Source organism: Kogia breviceps, chromosome 10, assembly GCF_026419965.1.
Source record: "Kogia breviceps isolate mKogBre1 chromosome 10, mKogBre1 haplotype 1, whole genome shotgun sequence".
In the NCBI taxonomy this organism is placed as follows: Eukaryota; Metazoa; Chordata; class Mammalia; order Artiodactyla; family Physeteridae; genus Kogia; species Kogia breviceps.
Genome location: NC_081319.1, coordinates 38037094 through 38065045, shown reverse-complemented (window position 1 = coordinate 38065045; position 27952 = coordinate 38037094). Strand labels below are relative to the sequence as shown.

At 38.2% G+C, this 27952-nt stretch overlaps 1 protein-coding gene across 9 annotated transcripts in view; it reads left to right on the top strand.

Moving 5' to 3' along the window:
• The window catches only part of DOCK3 (dedicator of cytokinesis 3), a 445236-nt gene that overhangs the window by 50636 nt on the left and 366648 nt on the right, over positions 1–27952 (top strand). For all 9 annotated transcript variants that reach the window (XM_067044062.1, XM_067044064.1, XM_067044059.1 and 6 more), the window contains exon 2: positions 7395–7478. In XM_067044062.1, coding sequence (XP_066900163.1) covers positions 7395–7478 — 84 coding nt within the window. The remainder of the gene's footprint in view (positions 1–7394; positions 7479–27952) is intronic.

Below are 27952 nucleotides of genomic sequence, written 5' to 3'. Positions count from 1 at the left end.
TTGTCTGATCTGAGAATTGCTACTCCAGCTTTCTTTTGATTTCCATTTGCATGGAATATCTTTTTCTATCCCCTCACTTTCAGTCTGTATGTGTCCCTAGGTCTGAAGTGGGTCTCTTGTAGACAGCATATATATGGGTCTTGTTTTTGTATCCATTCAGCCAGTCTGTGTCTTTTTGTGGGAACATTTAATCCAGTTACATTTAAGGTAATTATCGATATGTATGTTCCTATTACCATTTACTTAATTGTTTCGGGTTGTCCTTGTAGGTCTTTTCCTTCTCTTGTTTCTTGCCTAGAGAAGTTCCTTTAGCATTCGTTGTAAAGCTGGTTTGGTGGTGCTGAATTCTCTTAGCTTTTGCTTGTCTGTAAAGGTTTTAATTTCTCCATCAAATCTGAATGAGATCCTTGCTGGGTAGAGTAATCTTGGTGGTAGGTTTTTTTCCTTCATCACTTAAAATATGTGCTGCCACTCCCTTCTGGCTTGTAGAGTTTCTGCTGAAAGATCAGATGTTAACCTTATGGGGATTCCCTTGTGTGTTATTTGTTGTTTTTCCCTTGCTGCTTTTAATATGTTTTCTTTGTATTTAATTTTTGACAGTTTGATTATTATGTGTCTTGGTGTCTTTATCCTTGGGTTTATCCTGTATGGGACTCTCTGTGCTTCCTGGACTTGATTGACTATTTCCTTTCCTATATTAGGGAAGTTTTCAACTATAATCTCTTCAAATATTTTCTCAGTCCCTTTCTTTTTCTCTTCATATTCTTGGACCCCTATAATTCGAATGTTGGTGTGTTTAATGTTGTCCCAGAGGTCTCTGAGACTGTCCTCAGTTCTTTTCATTCCTTTTTCTTTATTCTGTTCTGCAGTAGTTATTTCCACTATTTTATCTTCCAGGTCACTTATCTGTCCTTCTGCCTCAGTTATTCTGCTATTGATCCCATCTAGAGTATTTTTCATTTCATTTACTGTGTTGCTCATCGTTGCTTGTTTCCTCTTTATTTCCTCTAGGTGCTAGTTAACTGTTTCTTGCAATTTGTCTATTCTATTTTCAAGATTTTGAACCATCTTTACTATCATTATTCTGAATTCTTTTTCAGGTAGACTGGCTATTACCTCTTCATTTGTTAGGTCTGGTGTGTTTTTATCTTGCTCCTTCATCTGCTGTGTTTTTCTGTCTTCTCACTTTGCTTATCTTACTGTGTTTGGGGTCTCCGTTTTGCAGGCTGCAGGTTCGTAGTTCCCGTTGTTTTTGGTGGCTGTCCCCAGTGGCTGAGGTTGGTTCAGTGGGTTTAGTAGGTTTCCTGGTTGGGGGGACTAGTGCCTCTGTTCTGATGGATGAGGCTGGATCTTGTCTTTCTGGTGGGCAGGTCCACGTCTGGTGGTGTGTTTGGGGATGTTGGTAGCCTTATTATGATTTTAGGCAGCCTCTCTGCCAATGGATGGGGCTGTAGACTTGTCTTGCTCTTTGTTGGGCATAGGGTGTCCAGCACTGTTGCTGGTCCTTGAGTGAAGCTGGGTCTTGGTGTTGAGATTGAGATCTCTTGGAGATTTTTGCTATTTGATATTGCGTGGAGCTGGGAGGTCTCTTGTGGACCAGTGTCCTGAGGTTGGTTCTCCCACCTCAGAGACACAGCCCTGACGCCTGGCTGGAGTGCCAAGAGCCTTTAATCCACACGGCTCAAAATAAAAGAGAGAAAAAATAGAAAGGAAAGATAGGATGGAAGGAAGGAAGGAAGGAATGAGGGAGGGAGGGAAGGAAGGTGGTAACGGGCATAGTTGCTTTGTTTTGTTTTGTTTTGTTTGTTTGGTTTGGAGAATGGGCTGAGAAGGGGCACCAGTGGGTGTGAGTGATCACTTAGGAGGCCATTGTAGGAGTCCAGGCGAACTTGAATTCAAAAGGTAAAAAAGGTTATGAAGCTGCAAAGAGCTGCTGTTATCATTATGTTTGTATTATCTGTCGGGGTCTGGGCAGGAAACAGATTGCACAGTCAAATGGGCTATTCTGAACAGGGTTTAATAAAGTGACTACTTCTGAATGTGAGGCAGGAGCTAGGGAAATGAATAGGGTGCAGTACCCCGGTTGTTGGTTCCACCACTAGGACTGAAGGGGCAAGTGAGGGAAGTTACAGAAACTCACAGGAGCCGTGGCCTTCAGCAGAGGGATGCAGCCAGCTCCCAGGGCCCAGCAGGAATAAATATCCCAACCTTATTGTCCACCTGTTGTCCAGCATCTGGCAGTGTTCTCCACCAGATTTACCCAGCCTGCCATAGGGCAAACAGGAGGCTGTTGATGCTGCCCGAGAGGGCCGGCTCTCCGGAGTATAGATCGAGGTGGAGGAGGGTTGAAAGTGTATCTCAGGGTCCAACAAATCTTGCAACATCATACGGATCATGTATTTTTTTCCCTCTCATCTCACACTCCTTCCCCTGCCACCACTAATGAAATGATAAATTCTTTGTAGGTGGAGATTATTTTCTTTTAAAAAATTTTATTTTATATTGGAGTATAGTTGATTAACAATGTTGTGTTAGTTTCAGGTGTACAGCAAAATGATTCAATTATACTTATATATGTATCTATTCTTTTTCAAATTCTTGAAGCTCACAGTGACCAGTAACTCCTAATGTACCTGACAGACACAGAGGAGAATAGAGTGAAACAGTCTATAACTAATAGGTTTATTCTTTATGATATTCCTGCAAACAGAGTATAGGCCTGAAAGTAGATCCATGATTATAGGGAAAGATCTGCTTTCTTTTGAGCCTCTTGCTTTTCTAGCAAATATAATTTTTTTCTTTTCTACTTATACATTAATTTAAAAAATCACTTGAAAGCCAGTCTTGGATGAAGATAGTTATTAAAGTGGAAAGTTTACATAGGTTCTCTGAATAGGCATGAAACACCCAGTTTCAAACAAGGAAAGCTGTTGGTAATTTTAATGTTCTTGTCAATTAGTGACAGAGGTTAGGAAGACAGGAGTGATGAATGCTTTGGAGATTGAAATAATAGCAAGGCCCTCGATAAAGAATTTGTTAGGGAGTACATAGAAGATCTGGTGAAGTTAAATTTCTAAATGCTAATGCAATTCATTGTAGTTTTACTATAAGCCATGACTCAGAGATTGCATACTTTTGACCTTAGGACACCTGTCTCATTGTTAATATGTGGGTGCCTGCAAGGATTTGAGAGACGCTGGAACATGATTTTTTCTCCACTGTGATGAAGGGTTCAACCCAGTAAATCCTAGGGAAGACCATTTTTCCCCACTTGATACTTAAAGGAGGATGCTGTTGAGTATTTGCTGTTTCTTAACATTTTCCAAATCTGTATGGTGTTAAATGGTAGAAGTTGGTCTAACTGCTTTGTTATTTGTGTTTGTTCAGAATTTTGTTTTCTGTGGGGAATTTACAACATTTGCAGAAGATTGAATAATGCTACTACTATTTAGAAATATAGCCAAATACTTTAATAAGAGCATACTAATTACCAATGTCTTAGTCCAGTTCAGACTGCTATAACAAAAATATTATAGACTGGGTAGCTTAAATAACAGACATTTATTTCTTGTAGTTCTAGAGGCTGAAAAGTCTGAGATCAGGGTGCTAGGATGGTCCGGTTTGGATAAAGGCCCTTGTCAGGGTTGCAGACTGCTGACTTCTGTGTCCTCACATGGTGAAAGGGGAGAGGGATCTCTGAGGTCTTGATTTATAAGTGCACTACTCCCATACATGAAGGAACCACTTTCATGACCTGATCACCTCCAACAGGCCCCATTTCCAAATACCATCATACTGGGGATTAGGTTTCAACATAGGAATTTTGGGGGGGACACAAGTGTTGTCTTTAGTAACCAGTAAGCAAATTTGATATCTTCAGTAGAGATTAAATATATACATATATATGTACACATACAAATAGGCTCATGCTATTCACACACACACATACAATTTTATAGCTTGGGCTTTTTTTTTTTTAGCAATGGAAAGGCTGATATTAGGTAGTATATGTTCCTCTGTTTCACCCTTTGCATCTTTATGCACATTGTAGAATCAGTTTATTGATTTTCACAAAATGTCTATTGGGATTTTGGTTGAGATTGCATAGAATCTAATGACCAATTTAGGGAAAATCTGTATCTTTATACTGTTGAGTCTTGGAATTCATGAATAGGATGTATGCCTACATTTATTAGACTTTTACTATATCTAATGTCTTATAGTTTTCTGTATGGAGTTCTTCCATATGTCTCAGATTTATTTATAGTTACTTGACATTTTTGATGCTGTAATAAATTGTATATTTGTAAAACATTTCATTTTCTAGTTGTTTTTTCCTATATAGACTTAAAAAATTCATATTGTATCTAGTGACCTTGCTACACATTGACATATTTTCTGTGTTGGGATTTTTTCAGACCTGCAGATAATGATACTATTATTTCTTTGTTTCTGATCATTATACCTTTTATTTCTTTTCCTGCTTTATTTGCACAGGGTGGCCCTTCAGTGTAATGTTGAATAGAAATGGTAGTGGACATGGTCTTCTTATTCCTAACCTTAGTGATAAAATATTGAGTATTTCACTAATATATACGATGTTTGCTATAGATACATTGTACATAACCTTCATCATATTAAGGAAGTTCCCTTCTATTCTTAGATTATTAAGAATTTTAGTCACAAGTAGACGTTGAATTTTATCAAATGCCTCTTCTGCATTTATGGATATGATCATGTGATTTTTTTCCCCTTTATTGATTTTTATTAATATTAAACCAATTGCGCTCTGGAATAAACCCAAACTGGTCATGGTTATTCTTTTTATATATAGTTGGATTTGATTTGCTGTTTATTTATCCATTCATTCATTCATGCATGCATGCATGACCACATGGCTTGCAGGATCTTAGTTCCCCGACCAGGGATCGAACCTGGGAATCATGACAGTGAAAGTGCCGAGTCTTAACCACTGTACCACCAGGGAATTCCCAGTTTGTTTTTTATTTTTTATTTATTTATTTATTTTAAACATTTTTATTGGAGTATAATTGCTTTACAATGGTCTGTTAGTTTCTGCTTTACAACAAAGTGAATCGGTTATACATATACATATATCCCCATATCTTTTCCCTCTTGTGTCTCCCTTCCTCTCACCCTCCCTATCCCACCCTACTAGCTGGTCACAAAGCACTGAGCTGATCTCCCTGTGCTATGTGACTGCTTCCCACTAGCTATCTATTTTACATCTGATAGTGAATATATGTCCATGCCACTCTCTTACTTTGTCCCAGCTTACCCTTCCCCCTCCCCATGTCCTCAAGTCCATTCTCTAGTAGGTCTGCGTCTTTATTCCCGTCTTGCCTCTAAGTTCTTCATGAACTTTTTTTGTTTGTTTTTTAGATTCCATATATATGTGTTAGCATATGGTATTTGTTTTTCTCTTTCTGACTTACTTCACTCTGTATGACAGACTCTAGGTCCATCCACCTCACTACAAATAACTCAGTTTCATTTCTTTTTATGGCTGAGTAATATTCCATCGTATATATGTGACACATCTTCTTTATCCATTCATCTGTTGATGGACACTTAGGTTGCTTCCATGTCCTGGCTATTGTAAACAGAGCTGCAATGAACATTGTGGTACATGACTCTTTTTTTTTTTTTTTGTGGTACGCGGGCTTCTCACTGTTGTGGCCTCTCCCGTTGCAGAGCACAGGCTCTGGATGCGCAGGCTCAGTGACCATGGCTTACAGGCCTAGCTGCTCCGTGGCGTGTGGGATCTTCCTGGACCGGGGCATGAACCTGTATTCCCTGCATCGGCAGGCGGACTCTCAACCACTGTGCCACTAGGGAAGCCCCATGACTCTTTTTGAATTATGGTTTTCTCAGAGTAAATGCCCAGTATTGGGATTGCTGGGTTGTATGGTAGTTCTGTTTTTAGTTTTTTAAGGAACCTCCATTCTGTTCTCCATAGTGGCTGTATCAATTTACATTCCCACCAACAGTGTAGGAGAGTTCCCTTTTTTCCACACCCTCTCCAGCATTTATTGTTTGTAGATTTTTTTGATGATGGCCATTCTGACTGGTGTGAGATGATATTGCATTTTAGTTTGGATTTGCATTTCTCTAATGATTATTGATGTTGAGCATTCTTTCATGTGTTTGTTGGCAATCTGTATATCTTCTTTGGAGAAATGTCTATTTAGGTCTTCTGCCCATTTTTGGATTGGGGTGTTTGTTTTTTTTTAAAAAAAGATTTTCTATCTGTGATCGTGAGACAGATTGGCCTGTAACTTTCCTTTCTTATAATGTCTTTGTCACTTTTATTTTCATGCTTAGTTAAAAATGAATTCTCTTTTCCCTATTTCCTGGAGGGATTTATTTGTGGTTGGTGTTTCTTCTCCAGATGTTTGGACAAATTCACTGGTAGAGTAGTCAGGACTTGTTATTTCATTTGTGGGAAAATTTTAATTACAGATTCACTTTTGTTTAATAGATACAGGACTATTCAAGTTTTTAACTGCTCTGTCAGTTTTTGTAAAGTTGATCTTTCTACAAATTTATCCATCTATTCTAAATTTTTGTTATAAAGTTTTATCTAATGTCCTTTTATACATCATTTAATTATTAATTACATTAATGTTTTTATTGCTGATACTGATAATTTATACCTTTTTTCTCTCCCTTTTTTTTGATCAGTCTTGCCTATGTGTCTATCAGTGTTAGTGTTTTCAAAGAACTAATTTTAGATTATAAGGCTTGATATAATGATAGTGTACATCCTTTAAGATTGACAAGTTGACAAGGCTTTTCTTGGTTCTTTGTATTATGTAAATTTTAGAATCATTTTATCAGTTTTCTAAAAATAAAAGTATGTGAGATTCTGATGAGTATAGATTTTCTCTGTTGTACATTTGCTTTTTACTTCATTAATTTTTGTTTATTTTTATTATGGGGATTCTGTTTTTCAAAGCATAATCATATTTATTTGGTGATACTTTTAAAAATATCTATTTGTCTGTTTATAGTAGATAATAAGCTTCTAATGTTCATTTTTTCTTAATTGATACATACTTGCCCAGAAAGAACAGGTAAACAAAAGATATGCTGAGGGGGAGAGAGAGGGAGGCTCTGTTTATAGAAATGTTTTCACATACATGCATGCATGCACAAACCTCTAAGTAATAGTGATTTTGCCAAAGTATACTTCAGTGTTCTGAACCATTTAATATTACCTTTCAAAATATAGATTAAGGACTTACATATTTGAAAAATGAATTAGAAAGGAGAGTATATACTTAAGAAAATTTAGTGCTTAATTTCATTGACACTGACCCTGTCTCACTATTTTAAAATGCTAATTGACATGTTTATCCTTGTTTTTCTAGTGATATGCAGCTTTCGAGGATCTGTCCCTCAAGGGTTGGTCTTAGAAATAGGAGAAACAGTCCAGATTCTTGAAAAATGTGAAGGTAAGTGGACCCATAAATTGTAAAACACAAATGGTGATCATTTTTGGCAGTATGATATGCATTTATTTTGTAGCATGAGGTTATAAGCAATCTTTTTTTTTTTTTTTTTTTTTTTTTTTTTTTTTTGTGGTATGCGGGCCTTTCACTGCTGTGGCCTCTCCCGTTGCGGAGCACAGGCTCCGGACGCACAGGCTCAGTGGCCATGGCTCACCGGTCCAGCTGCTCTGCGGCATGTGGGATCCTCGTGGAACCGGGCACGAACCCATGTCCCCTGCATCGGCAGGTGGATTCTCAACCACTGCGCCACCAGGGAAGCCCTAAGCAATCATTTTGAAATTATAATTAATCACATTATGTTACACTGCTATAAAATCATTCCTATGCTGATCTATGTTCAGCATAAAGGATGAGCTATTTTGGCTCTAATCTAATAGTGACAAATAACTATTGTTGGCTGTCAGAACATGATTTTTTAATTTTTAATTTTTAAATTTTATTTTATTTATTTTTTTATACAGCAGGTTCTTATTAGTCATAAATTTTATACACATCAGTGTATACATGTCAATCAGAACATAATTTTTACATACTATATCAAATGCTTATTTTTGATTTCCTACAATCAAATAGATAATATTTCACTACTGATTATCTGCATTTGAATAGAATTGAATTGTTATCAGTTCATTTGTATGTTTCTGTCTGATTGGCTGGACATGATCAGTCGTAATTAAAACAAGGCAGTAAATGTGTTCAAATGAAGTTTGGCCTGACTGTCCTCTTCTGTGACATACTTGAGTATTTCTGCTATAATATTTATGCATTATTGAAAAATATCACATTCTTCAAAATTATGCACTGAAGTCAGCAAGATGTGTGGGAAAAATATAGTTCTGGAGAAATCACCGAAAATCAGAGCATGGACAAAAACAAAATTGATACCAAAATTGATAGCAGTTCAGCATGACTAGAAGCCACCTCAAATTATATAACAGAGTAGAAATGTTGCTATGTAGGCATGTAGGTAGTACACATGGAAGTAGAACTCTGATCCAGTTACTGTTCAGATGGGTATGGGAGTAAGTGCAACCTACTATGACCCAGGAACCGTTTAAGTTGGGGAGTACACTTTTCTGGAAAGGGAGCTCTAGTGCAGGATGCATTTTAATAATTTTCTTAAAGCAGAAGTATAAATAAAAACCCCTTCATGATAAAAAAACTCTTAGCAAAATAAGAATAGAAGGGAATTTTCCTAATCTAGTAAAGGATATCTAAAAGCCTACAGCATACATTATATTCAGTAGTGAAATATTGAAAGATTTCCCACTGAGATATAGAAATAAGACTATTATAAATTAAGACATTGTGGTTTGGGGGCAAAGACAGAATAATGAAACAGAGGGTCTAGAAATAGACCATCATGTTTATCATCCAGTGATATATGAAAAAGGTGGTATTGCAGTGCAGTGGGGAAATGATGTCCTTTACAATAAGTGATGCTGGGCTGATTGGAATTAAAAATGATGGCCTAGGCAATAAATGGCATTGGGTCAATATATAAACCAATGAATCGTGAACCTGACTTCACAGCGTATACTCCAGATTCAATTCCAGATGGATAGTAGAATGTGAAATGTAAAACAATCATGCACCTTAAAGGAAGCATAGGAAAATATTCTTTTGACCTAGGGGTAGACAAAGATTTTTTATTGATAAGTTGTACTTTATTAAAATGAAGATATCATTAAGGAGAGGGAGAAGACAAGTCACAGAGTGAAAGAGCTATTTGATTAAGGACTTGTCTTCACATGGTATTTGTCTTTCTCTTTCTGACTTACTTTGCTTAGTATGATAATCTCTAGGTCCATCCATTTAGCTGCAAATGGCATTATTTCATTCTTTTTTATGGCTGAGTAATATTCCATTGTATATGTATACTATGTCTTCTTTATCCATTCATCTGTTGGTGGACATTTAGGTTGTTTCCATATCTTGGCTATTGTAAGTAGTGCTGCTGTGAACATAGGGGTACATGTATCTTTTTGAATTATGGTTTTCTCCAGATACATGCCCAGGAGTGGAATTGCTGGATCATATGGCAACTCTACTTTTAGTTTTTTGAGGAAGCTCCATACTATTCTCCATAGTGGCTGCACCAATTTATATTCCCACCAACAGAGTAAGAGGATTCCCTTTTCTCCACACCCTCTCCAACATTTGTCAGACATCTTTTCTGACTTCACTGGTATGAAATTAGGAATTAACTACAAGAAGAAAACTGAAAACAAAACAAAACAAAACAAACATATGGAGATTAAACAACATGGTACTAAACAATCAATGGGTCATTGAAAAGTCAAAGAGGAAATCAAAAATTACCTGGAGACAAGTGAAAATGGAAACAGTGATCCAAAATCTGTGGGATGAAGATAAAACAGTTCTAAGAGGGAAGTTCATAGTGATACAAGCCTACTTCATGATACAAGAAAAATCTCAAACAATCAAAATGTACATTTAAAGAAACTAGAAAAAGAAGAACAAGCAAAGCCCAAGGTTAGTAGAATAAAGGAAATAAAAGATCAGAGTGGAAATAACTGAAATAGAGACTAAAAAACAATAGAGAAGATCATTGAAAGTAAGAGTTAGTTCTTTGAAATTATATACAGAATTGATAAACATTTAGTTAGATTCATCAAGAAAAAAGGAGACAGGACCCAAATAAATAAAATCAAAGATAAAAGAGGAGAAGTTACAACCAACACCATACATACAGAAGATAATAAGTGATTACTATGAACAATTATACACTAATAAAATAGATAACATAGGAGAAATGGATAAATTCCTGGAAACGTACAAATTCCCAAGACTGAATCAGAAAGAAATAGAAAATATGAACAGACTGATTACCAGTAATGAAATTGAATCAGTAATAAAAAACTTCCAACAAGCAGAAGTCCAGGACCAGATGGCTTCACAGGTGAATTCTACCAAACATTTAAGGAATAGTTAACACTTTTCTTTTTCAAACTATTCAAAAAAATCAATGAGGAAGGAGCACTTCTGAACTCATTCTATGAGGCCAGCATATCCTGATAACAAAACCAGAGACATCACACACACACACAAAATTACAGGCCAGTATCACTGATGAATATAAATGCAAAAATCTACAACAAAATATTATCAAATCAAATTCAACAATACATTAAAAGGATCATACACCATGATCAAGTGGGATTTATCCCAGAGATTCAAGAATGGTACAATATCTGCAAATCAATCAACAAGATACACCACATTATCAGATTGAAGAATAAAAATCATATCATCTCAATAGATGCAGAAAATGCATTAGCCAAATTCAGTGTCTGTTTATGACAAAAACTGTCAACAAAGTAGGTATAGAGGGAACCTACCTCGACATAATAAAGGCCATACATATATTAAATCCCACAGGTAACATCATACCCAATGGAGAAAGTCTGAAGGCTTTTGCTCTAAGATCAGGAGTAAGACATGGATGCTTACTTTCACCACTTTCATTCAACATAGTATTGGAAGTTATTGCCACAGCAGTTAGGCAAAAAAAACAAAAACAAAAACAAAAAAAGGCATCAGAATTGGAAAGGAAGAAATAAAACTGTCATTGTTTGTACGTGGCATGATACTATATATAGAAAACCCCAAAGACTTCACAAAAAAACTGTTATTCAATAAGTGAATTGTTATTCAAAAACTGACTTCAATAAGTGACTTCAGGAAAATTGCAGGATACAGAATTAATGTATAGAGGTCTGTTGCATCTCTCTATTTTAACAATGATCTATCAGAGGAATTAACAAAGTGATTCCGTTTATAACTGCATCAAAAAGAATAAAATATCTAGGAATAAATTTAACCAAGGAGGTGAATGACCTGTACTCTGAAAACTATGACATTGATGAAAGAAAGTGTAGACAAGACAAACAAATGGAAAGATGTACTATGTGCATGGATTGGACAAATCAATATCATGAAAATGACCGTATTGCCCAAGGCATTCTACAGATTCAGTGCAGTCCCGATTATCAAAATACCAAAGGCATTTTCACAGAACTAGAACAGACAATCCTAAAATTTGCATGGAACCGCAAAAGACCCTATATAGTCAAAACAGTGTTGAGAAGGAAGAACAAAGCTGGAGGTATCATGCTCCCAGGCTTGAAACTGTACTACAAAGGTAGAGTAATCCAAAAAGTATGGTACTGGCATAAAAACAGACACATAGATCAATGGAACACAGTAAAGAGCCCAGAAATAAATGTATACATACATGGTCAATTAATCTATGACAGAGGAGGCAAGAATATACAGTGGAGAAAAGACAACCTGTTCAATAAATAGTGTTTGGAGAACTGGACAGCTACATGCAAAAGAATCAAACTGGACTACTTTCTCATACTATATACAAAACCCCTCCTCAAAATCAGTTAAAGACTTAATTGTAAGACATGAAACCATAAAAGTCATAGAAGAAAATATAGATAGTATGCTCTTTGACATTGGTCTTAGCAGTATTTTTTTGATCTGTCTTCTCAGGCAAGGGAAGCAAAAGCAAAAATAAATAAATGGGACTACATCAAACTGAAAAGCTTTTGCACAGTGAAGGAAACCATCAACAATACAAAAAGCCTAATGAATGGGAGAATATATTTGCCAATAATAGATAAGAGGTTGATATCCAAGATATATAAAGAACTCTTAAAACTCATTGTCAAAAAACCCAAACAACCCAATTAAAAAGTGGGCAGAGGACCTGAGTAGACATTTTTCCAAAGAAGACATACAGATGGCCAACATGCACATGTGAAGATGTTCAACATCACTGAACATCAGGGAAATGCAAATTAAAACCATAATGATACCACCTCACAAACTGTGAGAATGGCTGTTATAAAAAAGACAAGAAACAATAAGTGTTGATAAGGATGTGGAGAAAATGGAGCTATCGTGCACCATTGATGGGAATGTAAATCAGTGTAGCCACTATGGAAAACAGTATGGAGGTTCCTCAAAAAATTAAAAATAGAACTACCATATGATCCAGCAATTCCATTTATGGGTCTTTATCAGAAGAAAATGAAAACAGTGTTTTGAAAAGATATATGTACCCCTATGTTCATTGAAGTACTATTTACACTAGCAAAGATATGGGAGCAATCTAAGTGTCCATTACTCTGGGATATTACTCAGCCATAAAAAAGAATATGATCTTGCCATTTGTGACAGCATGGATGGACCTAGAGGGTATTATGCTAAGTGAAGCAAATCAGACAGGAAAAACAAATATGGTATGATGTTACTCGTATGTGGGATCTGAAAAACAAAGAAGAAAAGAAACAAAACAAGACAGGAAAAGACTCATGGATACAGAGAATAAACTGTTCCCATAGGGGAGGTGGTGGAGGGACGGATGAAATAGGTGAAGGGGATTAAGAGGTACACATTTCCAGCTATAAAATAAATAAGTCTTGGGGATGTAATGTACACATAGGGAATATAGTCAATAATATTGTAGCAACTTTTTATGGTGATGGATGGTAACTTGACTTATTTTAGTGATTATTTGATATTGTATAAAAATATGAAATCAGGGCTTCCCTGGTGGCTCAGTGGTTGAGAGTCCGCCTGCTGATGCAGGGGACATGGGTTCGTGCCCCGGTCAGGGAGGATCTCACATGCCGCGGAGCGGCTAGGCCTGTGAGCCATGGCCGCTGAGCCTGCGCATCTAGAGCCTGTGCTCCGCAGCAGGAGAGGCCACAACAGTGAGAGGCCTGTGTACCGCAAAAAAAAAAAAAAAAAAAAAATCACTGTGTTGTGTACCTGAAACGAATATAATATTGTATGTTAACTATAACTCAATAAAACAAAATAAGACAGTTCAGTAGAAAAATGGACAAAAGGCTTGGATAGGCTGCTCAAAAAACAGATATTCTGATGGTTCATAAACATATGGGAAGGTATTTAGTCTCAGTCATCAGGGAAATGCAAATTAAAACCACAATGAGGTATCACCACACAGCATTAGAATGACTAAAATTCAAAACACTGGCAACCAAGTGCTGGTAAGGAAGTGGAACAACTGATACTTCCATACACAGCTGGTGGGAGAGAAAATGGCTTAACTACTTTGGAAAACTCTTTGGCACTATTTACAAAAGTTGAATGTATGGGTACCTTATGATCCAGCATGTCTACTCATAGGTGTAATTCCAACAGCAAAATACAGATGTAGAGGCTTCCCTGGTGGCGCAGTGGTTGAGAGTCCGCCTGCTGATGCAGGGGACATGGGTTTGTGCCCTGGTCTGGGAGGATCCCACATGCTGCGGAGCGGCTGGGCCCGTGAGCCATGGCCACTGAGCCTGCGCGTCCGGAGCCTGTGCTCCACAACGGGAGAGGCTGCAATAGTGAGAGGCCCGCGTACCGCAAAAAAAAAAAAAAAAAAAAAAAGTAAAATGTTAGCAGCAGCTGTATTCATAATTGCTGTGAACTGTAAAAAAACAAACTGCTCATCAGCAGTAGAATGGGCAGATACATTATGATATATTCAGATAACTGAAAGTGACACAAGAAGGAAAATGAATGAGTTATTGCTACACACCTACACACAACAATACAGATGAACATCACAGGTAGAATCTTTACAACAGGAGCCAGATGTAAGAGTTCATGCTGTTATGGTTTCATGTACATAAAATACAGAACCAGGTAAAACTAATAGCTGGTGATGTTTGTCAGAGTGGTTAGATAATCACTTTTATATCTGGCTTTTTATTTTTTTTAATTTTTATGTTTTTTTAATATCTGGCTTTTAAAATCAAGAGCGTATCTGTGATATCGTTGTGTGTAGCAGCAATTCATCCATTTTCCTTTATTTATCACATTCAATTTGAAGGTGTGTCTGTGTGTGTGTTAGTGACTGGAAGAGACATGAGTGGCTTTGGGATGCTGCTAATATTTTATTTACTGGGTGGTGGGCATATAGGTACATACTCTTTGTAAATTTGTTTAGCTGTAGACTAATGATTTGCATACTTAGGGATGTTACATATCAGTAAAAAATTTGCTTAAAAACAGGAGATCCTTGTAAAAATAGATAAAAATGTAGAGCTAGAACAACATGGATGAATTTAAAAAATACTGTGTTGAACAAAAGAGCCAGATACAAGAGATTACATTCTGATTGATTGTATTTATATGAGAGAACAAGCAACATTACAGATTTATGGTGATGCAAATCAGGATAGTGATTGCCTCTGGGAGAGGATTGTCTGGAAAGAGACATGAGGGAACTTTTAGGGTGATTGAAAAGTTCTGTGTCTTAATGAAATACGGATGTTATATGTTACATGGGTGTTCCATTTGTCAAAGCTCTGATTTGCATCACCAGCCCCGTAGGAGTAGGTATTGGGATCTGTTCTTAGTTTGTTGTTGATCTCTGTCCTCAGCATAGTGTGGGTCCCTGAATCCTGAACTGGCCTTGTCCAAACTCCCCAGGGAATAACGCTTGGTTTTTCTGATGGCCTGGGGGTAGAGGGATGTTTATCTTACATTGTGGGCAGAATAAAGAAGAACTGCAGTGTTTTGACTATTTTTCTTAAAGAGTTTCAAGTAGTCCTTTCGTTTTCAACCCCATACCACACCTAGACCTTACATTTTCCCCTATTTCCCAGATTTGTTGAGATATAAATTGATGTATAACATTGTATAAATTTAAGGTGTACAGTGTGATGACTTGATATACATATATTTGCGAAATGTTTACTATTGCAAGGTTGGTTAACAAATATTTTACCTCACATAATTACCATTTTGTTGTTATGGTAAAAACATTAAAGCTCTACTCTCACAGCAATTTTTTTTAAGGTTTATTTTTTATTTATTTATTTTTGCCTGCGTTGGGTCTTAGTTGCGGCACGCAGGATCTTCATTGAGGCATGTGGGATCTTTCATTGCAGTGTGTGGGCTCTTCATTGTGGGGCGTGGGCTTCTCTCTAGTTGTGGTGTGCAGGTTCTCTCTTCTCCAGTTGTCTCACAGCAGTTTTTAAGTATACAATACAGTATTTTTAACTGTAGTCACCATTCTATACATTACATCCCTGAAACTTACTCATCTTATAACTGGAAGTTTGTAACCCCTTGACTCACATCTCCCCATTTCTTCTACTACTCAGCCCCTGACAGCTATTGTACTCTGTTTTCCTGTGAGTTTGGCTTTTTTTTTTTTTTTTTTAAGATTCCACATATAAGTGAGATTGTACAGTGTTTGTCTTTCTCTTTATTTCACTTAGCACAGTGCCCTCAAGATCCATTCATGTTGTCTCAAATGGTAAAATTTCCTTCTTTAAAGTGGCTGAATAATATTCCATTGTGTTTGTGTGAGATATATCTATATCTATCTCACATTTTCTTTGTTTATTCATCTGTCTATGGACACAGGTTGTTTCCATGTCTTGGCTATTGTGAGTAGTGCTGCAACGAACATGGGATATTTTTGAGATAGTGATTTGATCTTCTTTGGATACATACCCAGAGGTGGGATTCAGCAATCCCACCTGGATTGTATGGTAGTTCTAGTTCCTCAGTTTTTTGAGGAATTTCCCTATTGTTTTCCATACTGACTCTACCAGTTTACATTCCCATCACCAGTGCACCAGGGTTCCTTCTCCACATCCTTCTCAGCATTTGTTATCTCTTGTCTTTTTGATGATAGCCATTCTAACAAGTGTGAGATGATATCTCATTGTGGTTGTGATTTGCATTTCCCTGATGATTAGTGATGTTGTGCACCCTTTTATGTACCTGTTGGCCATTTGTATGTCTTCTTTGGAAAAATGTCTATTCAAGTCCTCTACCTGATTTTTAGTCGGATTGTTTTTTGCTATTTGAATTGTATGAGTTCCGTATATATTTTGGATGTTAACTCTTTATCAGATAATATGGTTTGCAAATATAATTGACTCTTGAACAACATGGGTTTGAACTGCAAGGGTCCACTTATATGCCAGTTTTTTCAATAGTGCTTACTATAGTATTATACAATCCTTGGATGATTGAATTTGTGGATGTGGAACCACGGATATGGAGGAGCCACAATATGGAGGAAATGCATATGTAGAGGGTTGACTGTAAGTTACATGCACATTTTCGACTGCATGGAGGGTTGGCACATGCCATATTAAACCCCATGATGTTCAAGGGTCAGTCATATTTTCTCTGACTCCAAATGTTACCTGGCCATTTTGTTGATTGTTTCTTTGTTGTGCAGAAGCTTTTTAGTTTGATGTAGTCCCACTTATTAATTTTTGCTTTTCTTGTTTGTGCTTTTGGCACTGTATCCAAAAAATTATTACTAAGACTAATGTCAGGGTGCATTTTCCCTATTAGGAATTTTATGGTTTCAGGTCTTACTGTTTAAGTCTTTAATTCATATCAAGTTAATTTTTATGAGTGATTTAAGTAAGATAGGGGTCCAGTTCTTTTGCATGTGTATATCCAGTTTTTCCAACACCATTTATTGAAGAGACTGTCCTTTTCCTATTGAGTATTCTTCACTCTGTTGCCAAATATTACTTGACCATATATTCATGGGTTTATTTCTGAACTCTGTTATTCTTTTGTTTTTTTTGCCTCCAACTTTGCCCTTTCTCAAGATTGTGTTGGCTATTCAGAGTCTTTTGTGGTTCCATATGAATTTTAGGATTGTTTTTTCTATTTCTGTGAAAAATGTCATTGGAATTTGATAGAGATTGCATTGAATCTATAGGTAGCTTTGAGTAGTATGTATATTTTATTAATATCAACTCTTCCAATCTATTGACACAGAATATTTTTTCATTTATGTATGTTTTTCTTCAGTTTCTTTCCTCAGTGTCTTATAGTTTTTGATGTATAGATCTTTTACTTCCTTGGTTAAATTTATTCCTCTTTTTTTTTTTGTTTTTGATGCTATTGTAAGTGGGATTGCTTCTTTTTTTCCCTATCTTTAAAAAATTTTTTTAAATTAAAAAAATCTTTTATTGGAGTATAGTTGCTTCTTTTTTTTCCTATCTTTAAAAAATTTTTTTAAATTAAAAAAATCTTTTATTGGAGTATAGTTGCTTTACAATGTGTTAGTTTCTGCTGTACAGCAAAGTGAATCAGCTATATGTAGACATACATCCCCTCTTTTTTGGATTTCCTTCCCATTTAGGTCACCCCAGAGCACTGAGTAGAATTCTCTGTGTTATACAGTAGGTTCTCATTAGTTATCTATTTTATACTAATAGTGTATACATGTCAATCCCAAATTCCCACTTCATCCCACTTCCCTCTTCCCCCCTTGATATCCATACTTAAAAAAAAAAAATTATTTATTTATTTATTTATTTTAGGCTGCATTGGGTCTTTCTTGCTGCATGCGGGTTTTCTCTAGTTGTGGTGAGCGGGGGCTACTCTTGTTGTGGTTTGTGGCCTTCTCATTGTGGTGGCTTCTCTTGTTGCGGAGCACGGCCTCTAGGTGTGCGGGCTTCAGTAGTTCTGGTTCGTAGGCTCTAGAGCGCAGGCTCAGTAGTTGTGGCGCATAGGATTAGTTGCTCTATGGCATGTGGGATCTTCCTTGACCAGGGCTTGAACCTGTGTCCCCTGCATTGGAAGGTGGACTCTTAAACACTGTGCCACCAGGGAAGCCACTGGTATCCATACGTTCTCTAAATCTGTGTCTCTATTTTTGCTTTGTAAATAAATTCGTCTGTACCACTTTTCTAGATTCCACATATAAGCAATACAATATATTTGTTTTCCTCTTTCTGACTTACTTCACTCTGTATGACAGTCTCTGAGTCCATCCATGTCTCTACAAATGACCCAATTTCGTTCCTTTTGATGGCTGAGTAATATTCCATTGTATATATGTACCACATCTTCTTTATCTATTCCTCTGTTGATGGACATTAAGGTTGCTTCCATGTACTGGCTATTGTAAATAGTGCTGCAGTGAACATTGGGGTACATGTATCTTTTTGAATTATGGTTTTCTCTGGGTGTAAGCCCAGGAGTGGCATTGCTGGATTATATGGTAGTTCTGTTTGTACTTTTTCAGGGAACCTCCATACTGTTCTCCATAGTGGTTGTACCAATTTACATTCCCACCAACAGTGCAAAAGGGTTTCCTTTTCTCCACACCCTCTCCAGCATTTATTGTTTGTAGATTTTTTGATGGTGGCCATTCTGACAGGTGTGAGGTGATACCTTATTGTAGTTTTGATTTACATTTCTCTAATAATTAGTGATGTTGAGCATCTTTTCATGTGATTTTTGGCCACCTGTCTGTCTTCTTTGGAGAAATGTCTATTTAGGTCTTCTGCCCATTTTTGGATTGGGTTGTTTGTTGTTTTGTTATTGAGCTGCATGAGTTGCTTATAAATTTTGGAGATTAATCCTTTGTCAGTTGCTTCATTTGCAAATATTTTCTCCCATTTTGAGGGTTGTCTTTTCATCTTGTTTATGGCTTCCTTTGCTGTGCAAAAGCTTTTAAGCTTAATTAGATCCCATTTGTTTATTTAATTAATTTTACTTTTGGCTGCTTTGGGTCTTCATAGTTGCACGTGGGCTTTCTCTAGTTGTGGCGAGCAGGGGCTACTCTTGTTGTGGTTTGTGGCCTTCTCATTGTGGTGGCTTCTCTCGTTGCGGAGCACGACCTCTAGGTGTGCGGGCTTCAGTAGTTCTGGTTCGTAGGCTCTAGAGTGCATGCGGGCTTCAGTAGTTGTGGCATGTGGGTTCAGTAGTTGTGGCTTGCGGGTTATAGAGCGCAGGATCAATAGTTGTGGTGCACGGGCTTAGTTGCTCCGTAGCATGTGGGATCTTCATGGACCAGGGCTTGAACCCATGTCCCCTGCATTGACAGGCACATTCTTAACCACTGCGCCACCAGGGAATCCCCTATTTTTGTTTTTATTTTCATTACTCTAGGAGGTGGATCAAAAAAGATCTTGCTGCGATTTATTTCAGAGTGTTCTGCCTGTATTTTCCTCTAAGAGTTTTATTGTGTCCAGCCTTACATTTAGGTCTTTAATCCATTTTGAGTATATTTTTCTGTATGGTGTTAGGGAGTGTTCTAATTTAATTCTTTTACATGTAGCTGTCCAGTTTTCCCAGCACCAGTTATTGAAGAGACTGTTTTTTCTCCACTGTATATTCTTGCCTCCTTTGTCATAGATTAGGTGACTATATGTGCGTGGGTTTATCTCTGGGATTTCTATCCTGTTCCATTGATCTATATTTCTGTTTTTGTGCCAGTACCATATTGTCTTGGTTACTGTAACTTTGTAGTATAGTCTGAGGTCAGGGAGCCTGATTCCTCTAGCTCCATTTTTCTTTCTCAAGATTGCTTTGTCTATTCGAGGTCTTTTGTGTTTCCACACACATTGTAATTTTTTGTTCTAATTCTGTGAAAAATACCATTGGTAATTTGATAGAGATTGCATTGAATTTGTAGATTGCTTTGGGTAGTATAGTCATTTTCAGAATATAGATTCTTCCAATCCAAGAACATGGTATATCTCTCCATCAGTTTGTGTTGTCTTTTATTTCTTTCATCAGTATCTTATAGTTTTCTGAGTACAGGTCTTTTGCCTTCTTAGATAGGTTTATCCCTAGGTATTTTATTTTTTTTGTTGCAGTGGTAAATGGGATTATTTCCTTAATTTCTCTTTCTGATCTTTTGCTGTTAGTATATAGGAATGTAAGAGATTTCTGCGTATTAATTTTGTATTCTGCAGCTTTACGAAATTCATTGATTGGCTCTAGTAGTTTTCTCGTGTTACCTTTAGGATTTTCTATGTCTAGTATCATGGCATTGGCAAAGAGTGACAGTTTTAATTTCTCTTTTCCAACTTGGATTCTTTTATTTCTTTTTCTTCTCTAATTGCCGTGGTGAGGACTTCCAAAACTATGTTGAATAATAGTGGTGAGAGTGGACATCCTTGTCTTGTTCCTGATCCTAGTGGAAATGCTTTCAGTTTTTCACCATTGAGAATGATGTTTGCTGTGAGTTTGTCGTATGTGGCCTTTATTATGTTGAGGTAGGTTGCCTCTATGCCCACTTTTTGGAGAGTTTTTATCATAAATGGGTGTTGAATTTTGATGAAAGCTTTTTCTGCATCTATTGAGTGAATATATGTTTTTTCTGCTTCAGTTTGTTAATATGATTTATCACATTGATTGATTTGCGTATACTGAAGAATCTTTGCATTCCTGGGATAAACCCCACTTGATCACGGTGTATGATCCTTTTAATGTGCTGTTGGATTCTGTTTGCTAGTATTTTGTTGAGGATTTTTACATATGTTCTTCAGTGATATTGGCCTGAAGTTTTCTTTTTTTGTGGCATCTTTCTCCGGTTTTGGTATCAGGGTGATGGTGGCCTCATAGAATGAGTTTGGGAGTGTTTCTCCCTCTGCTATATTTTGGAAGAGTTTGAGAAGGATAGGTGTTAGCTCTTCTCTAAATTTTTTATGGAATTCACCAGTGAAGCCATCTGGTCCTGGGCTTTTGTTTGATGGAATTTTTTTTTTTTTTTTTTTTTTTTGCGTTACATGGGCCTCTCACTGTTGTGGTTTCTCCTGTTGTGGAGCACAGGCTCCAGATGTGCAGGCTCAGCAGCCATGGCTCATGGGCCTAGCCTCTCTTCAGCAGGTGGGATCTTCCCAGACCGTGGTATGAACCCAGGTCCTCTGCATTGGCTGGCGGACTCTCAACCACTGCGCCACCAGGGACGTCCCCTGATGGAAGATTTTAAATCACAGTTTCAATTTCAGTGCTTGTGATTGGTCTGTTTACATTTTCTATTTCTTCCTGGTTCAGTCTCAGGTCTTGCTTTTCTAACAATTTGTCCATTTCTTCCAGGTTGTCCATTTTATTGGCATATAGTTGCTTGTAGTAATCTTTCATGATCCTTTGTATTTCTGCTGTGTCAGTTGTTACTTCTCCTTTTTCATTTCGAATTCTATTAATTGGAGTCTCTTCCCTTTTTTTCTTGATGAATCTGGCTAATGGTTTATTAATTTTATCTTCTCAAAGAACCAGTTTTTAGTTTCAGTTAACTTTGCTATCGTTTCCTTCATTTCTTTTTCATTTATTTCTGATCTGATCTTTATGATTTCTTTCCTTCTGCTAACTTTGGAGTGTTTTTGTTCTTTTCTCTAATTGCTTTAGGTGTAAGGTTATATTGTTTATTTGAGATGTTTCTTCTTTCTTAGGGTAGGATTTTATTGCTGTCGACTTCCCTCTCAGAACTGCTTTTGCTGCATCCCATAGGTTTAGGGTCATCGTGTTTTCATTATCATTTGTTTCTAGGTATTTTTTGATTTCCTCTTTGATTTCTTCAGTGATTTCTTGGTTATTCAGCAGTGTATTGTTTAGCCTCCATGTGTTTGTATTTTTTACAGATTATTTCCTGTAATTGATATCTAGTCTCATAGTATTGTGGTCAGAAAAGATACTTCATACGATTTCAATTTTCTTAAATTTTCCAAGGCTTGATTTGTGACCCAAGATATGATCTATCCTGGAGAATATTCCATTAGCACTTGAGTAGAAAGTGTAATCTGCTGTTTTTGGATGGAATGTCCTATAAATATCAATTAAGTCCATCTTGTTTAATGTATCATTTAAAGCTTGTGTTTCCTTATTTATTTTCATTTTGGATGATCTGTCCATTGGTGAAAGCGGGGTGTTACAGTCCCCAAATATTATTGTGTTACTGTTGATTTCCCCTTTTATGGCTGTTAGCATTTGCCTTATGTATTGAGGTGCTCCTGTGTTGGGTGCACAAATATTCACAATTGTTATATCTTCTTCTTGGATCGATCCCTTGATCATTATGTAGTGTCCTTCTTTGTCTCTTGTAATGGTTTTTATTTTAAAGTCTGTTTTGTCTGATATGAGAATTGCTACCCCAGCTTTCTTTTTTTTTTTTTTTTTTTTGTGATATGCGGGCCTCTCACTGTTGTGGCCTCTCCCGTTGCGAAGCACAGGCTCCGGACGCGCAGGCTCAGTGGCCATGGCTCACGGGCCCACCCGCTCCGCGGCGTGTGGGATCTTCCCGGACCGGGGCACGAACCCGTGTCTCCTGCATCGGCAGGCAGATTCTCAACCACTGCACCACCAGGGAAGCCCCCAGCTTTCTTTTGATTTCCATTTGCATGGAATATCTTTTTCCATCCCCTCACCTTCAGTCTGTATGTGTCCCTAGGTCTGAAGTGGTTCTCTCACAGATAGCATATGTACGGGTCTTGTTTTTGTATCCCTTCAGCCAGTCTGTGTCTTTTGGTGGGAGCATTTAATCCAGTTACCTTTAAGGTAATTATTCATATGTATGTTCTTATTACCATTTTCTTAATTGTTTTGGGCTTGTTATTGTAAGTCTTTTCCTTCTCTTGTGTTTCCCACTTAGAGAAGTTCCTTTAGCATTTGTTGTAAAGCTGGTTTGGTGGTGCTGAATTCTCTCAGCTTTTGCTTGTCTGTAAAGGTTTTAATTTCTCCATCAAATCTGAATGAGATCCTTGCTGGGTGGAGTAATCTTGGTTGTAGTTTTTTCCCTTTCATCACTTTAGATATGTGCTGCCACTCCCTTCTGGCTTGCAGAGTTTCTGCTGAAAGATCAGCTGTTAACCTTATGGGAATTCCCTTGTATGTTAATTGTTGCTTTTCCGTTACTGCTTTTAATATTTTTTCTTTGTATTTAATTTTTGATAGTTTGTTATGTGTCTTGTGTTTCTCTTTGGATTTATCCTGTATGGGACACTCTGCACTTTCTGGACTTGATTTACCATTTCCTTACCCATATTAGGGAAGTTTTTAAACTATAATCTCTTCAAATATTTTCTCAGTCCCTTTTTTATGCTCTTTTTCTTCTGGGAACCCTATAATTTGAATGTTGGTGCATTTTATGTTGTCCCAGAGATCTCTGAGATTGTCCTCAATTATTTTCATTCCTTTTTCTTTATTCTGCTCTGTGGTAGTTATTTCCACTTTTTTATCTTCCAGGTCTCTTATCTGTTCTTTTTCCTCAGTTATTCTGCTAATGATTTCTTCTAGAGAATTTTTAATTTCATTTATTGTGTTGTTCATCATTGTTTGTTTGCCCTTTAGTTCTTCTAGATCCGTGTTAAATATTTTTTGTATTTTCTCCATTCTATTTCCAAGATTTTGGATCATCTTTACTATCATTACTCTGAATTCTTTTTCAGGTAGACTGTCTATTTCCTTTTCATTTGTTTGGTCTGTTGTGCTTTTATCTTGCTTTTTCATCTGCTGTGTGTTTCTCTGTCTTCTCATTTTTCTTAACTTACTGTGTTTGGGGTCTCCATTTTGCAGGCTGCATGTTCATAGTTCCCATTGTTTTTGGTGTCTCCTCCCAGTGGGTAAGGTTGGTTCAGTGGGTTGTGTATGCTTCCTGGTGGAGGGGAATGGTGCCTGTGTCCTGGTGGATGAGGCTGGATCTTGTCTCTCTGGTGGGCGGGACCACATATGGGGGTGTGTTTTGGGGTGTCTGTGAACCTATCATGATTTTAGGCAGTCTCTCTGCTAATGGGTGGGTTTGTGTTCCTGTCTTGCTAGTTGTTTGGCTTAGGGTGTCCAGCACTGTAGCTTGCTGGTTGCTGAGTGGAGCTGGATCTTAGCATTGAGATGGAGATCTCTGGGAGAGCTTTTGCCATTTGATATTACATGGGGCTAGGAGGTCTTGGGTGGACCAATGTCCTGAACTTGGCTCTCCCACCTCAGAGGCTCAGGCCTGACACCCGGGCAGAGCACCAAGACCTTGTCAGCCACGTTGCTCAGAAGAAGAGGGAGAAAAAGAGAGAGGGAGGGAGGGAGGGAGGGAAAGAAAGAAAAATAAATAAATAGAAAAAATTATTAGAAATAAAAAATAAAAAAGTAATTTCAAAAAAGAGAAAGAAGATAGCAACCAAACCAAAAAAAAAAAAAAAATCCACCAAAGATAAAAGCGCTAAAAACTATTCTAAAAAAACAAACAAAAAACCAAAACAAAACCAAAATGGGCAGTCATAACCCTAGGACAAATGGCAAAAGCAAAGCTACACAGACAAAATCACACAAAGAAGCATACACATACACACTCAAAAAGAGAAAAAGGAAAAAATAATATATATATATAAAATAAAAAAAGAAAGAGAGCAACCAAATCAATAAACAAATCTACCAATGGTAATAAGTAAGCTCTAAATACTAAACTAAGGTAAACATAAAACCAGAAACAAATTAGATGCAGAAACCTAGCCCCAAGTCTACAGTTGCTCCCAAAGTCCACCATCTCAATTTTGGGATGGTTTGTTGTCTCTTCAGGTATTCCACAGATACAGGGTACATGAAGTTGATTGTGGAGATATAATCTGCTGCTCCTTAGGCTACTGGGAGGAATTTCCCTTTCTCTTCGTTGTTCACACAGCTCCTGGGGTTCAGCTTTGAATTTGGCCCCACCTCTGCGTGTAGGTCACCTGATGGTGTCTGTTTCCTACCCAGACAGGACAGGGTTAATGGAGCGGCCGATTAGGGGGCTCTGGCTCACTCAGGCCCTGGGGAGAGAGGGGTATGGAATGCGGGGTGAGCCTCCGTTGGTAGACGTTGCGGTAGCCTGAGGCGTGCTGTGTGTTCACCTGGGGAAGTTGTCCTTGGATCACGGGACCCTGGCAGTGGCGGGCTGCACAGGCTCCCAGGAGGGAAGGTGTGCATAGTGACCTGTGCTCGCACACAGGCTTCTTGGTGGCTGTAGCAGCAGCCTTAGCATTTCATGCCTGTCTCTGGGGTCCGCACTGATAGCTGCTGCGGCTCTCGCCCGTCTCTGGAGCTCATTTAGGCAGTGCTCTGAATCCCATCTCTTTGTGCACCCTGAAACAGTGGTCTGTTGCCTCTTAGGCAGGTCCAGGCTTTTCCCCAGACTCTCTCCCTTCTAGCTGTGGTGCACTAGCCCCCTCAGGCTGTGTTCACCTCGCCAACCCCAGTCCTCTCCGTGGGATCTGACCTCTGAAGCCCGAGCCTCAGCTCCCAGCCCCCACCTGCCCCTGAAGGTGAACAGACGAGTGTCTCAGGCAGGTGAGTGCTGGTTGGCACCAGTCCTCTGTGCGGGAATGTCTCTGCTTTGCCCTCTGCACCCTTGTTGCTGTGCTCTCCTCTGTGGCTCCGAAGATTCTCCCCCACCCACTCCCTGTCCCTGCCAGTGAAGGAGCTTCCTAGTGTGTGGAAACTTTTCCTCCTTCACAGCTCGCTCCCAGAGGTGCAGGTCCTGTCTCTATTTTGTCTTTGTTTTTCCTTTTTTTCTTTTGCCCTACCCAGGTATGTGGGAGTTTCTTGCCTTTTGGGAAGTCTGAGTTCTTCTGCCAGTGTTCAGTAGGTGTTCTGTAGGAGTTGTTCCACATGTAGATGTAGTTTTGATGTATTTGTGGGTAGGAAGGTGATCTCCATGTCTCATTTCTCTGCCATCTTGAAGGCATACCCTCGTCAACTGATTTTTAATATTGATTTTGTGTCTTGCAGTTTCAGTGAATTTATTTCTTAGTTCTAATAGGTTTTTTTGTGTGGAGTCTTTAGGATTTTCTGTATGTAGGATCATATTATCTGCAGGCCTTCTTGAACTCCTCATACCTTGAATTCCTATGATTTGCTAGGGGTTTGTGTTACAAATTGACTCTTGTTGGCTTCTCTGCTTGTAGATAGGTTTTAGTATTTATCTGTTTGCCTTCAAGCTTCCAAATGTTTCAATGATTATTGTCTACTGGTAGAAAATAATCTAAATTACCTTTACCTACACTGTGTAGGTTTGTTAATTAATATACAGTTTTTTTACTTACTGTCATTTTACTGAGGTTTTGGGAGAGAGCCGAGATGAACAATTTTGTTTAATCTACTTTTTAATGCTAAAACCTGAAATTTAAAATTAAATTGAATGCGCGTATTCATTGAGTTTACTAATGGCGAAACTTCTCATTGTGTTCTTTAATTCTTCTTTTTAGTTCATTGAGCATCTTTATGGCCATTACTTTCAACTCTTTATTGGGTAGATTGCTTATCTTTGCTTTGCTTAGTTATTTTTCTGGGGTTTTGTCTTGTTGCTTTGTTTGGAGCATATTTCTCTTTTCCCTCATTTTGCCTAATTCTCTGTTTTTATTTCTATGTATTAGGTAGGTTGGTTACATTTCTTGATCTTGGCAAAATGGTCTTATGTAGGAGTTGTCCTGTGTGTCACAGCAGCACATTCCCCTGTGGTCTTTAGAGTTATATGCTCTAGGGCTGCATGGGCCTTTCTGTTGTGGCAGGGCCGACTACTGGGGGCACTCTGGTAGGCAGGCTAATCTCTGGCCTGGTTGGTTGCCAGTCCCTGCCTAGTGCAGAGGCTGCTGGCCTACTGGTGCACCTGGCTGCGTTTCTTGGGGGTCCTGTGCTGGTGCTGGTTTGCTGGTGGGTGTTGATGGGTTCTGGGTCATCTGGCTCTGGGGCCTGGGGGTTCCCAGGTCTGGTGTCAGGTTTCTTGTTGGTGGGACTGGGTGCTGGTATGGCTGACTGTAGTGCCCGGGGTGTCCCAGGGCTGGTGCCAGTTGGCTGGTGTGCAGGTAAGCCCCCAGTGCTAACAGGCTAGAGGGAGAACTCCAGATTGGTGCTTGCCAGCACCAGTGTCCTTGTATTCGAACAAGCTTCCCATACAGGGTGCCACCCATGTCTGTGTCTTCATGGGGAAACTCAGTTGCTTTCTTCCTGTCTAGGAAGCTCTCCAGATCAGCAAATGGGTCTGACTCAGGCTCTCTTAAAATTTCTGCCTCTATTCTGGGTCTCAGAGCATGGGAGATTTTGCGTGAGCTTTTTAAGAACAGAATATCTGTTTCCTACAGCCCTCTGGCTCTCTCACATGCAAGTCCCCCTGGCCTTCCAAGCCAGACATTTGGGGCTTATCTTTTTGCTGTAGGATCCCTGGGTTGGGGAAACCTGATGTCGGGTTCAGATCCCTTGCTTCTTGGGGAGAACCTCTGCAGTTGTGATCATCGTTCTATTTAAAGGTTGCCTGCCCAGGAGTATGGGTCTTGACTGTACCACATTTCTGCCCCTTGTATCCATCTTGTTGTGGTTCTTTCTTAATATATTTTGTTGGGAAAATCATTTCTGCTGGTTTCGGATTGTTCTTTCATTGATAGTTGCTCTGTAAATAGGTGTAATTTTGCTGTGCCTGTGGGAGGAGGTGAGCTCAGGGCCTTCCTGCTCCACCATCTTGGCCACTAATAGGATTGGTTTTCCTTTTCTCATCTTGTTCTGCTTTAGTATTTAGACCAAGAATCAGTATCAGCATCAACAAAGGAATGTTAACTTTCTGATACACATATAGAAATGAAACGTGTTTCATTACTTCCAAGGTTATTGAAAAATTGTATAATAAATAATTAAAG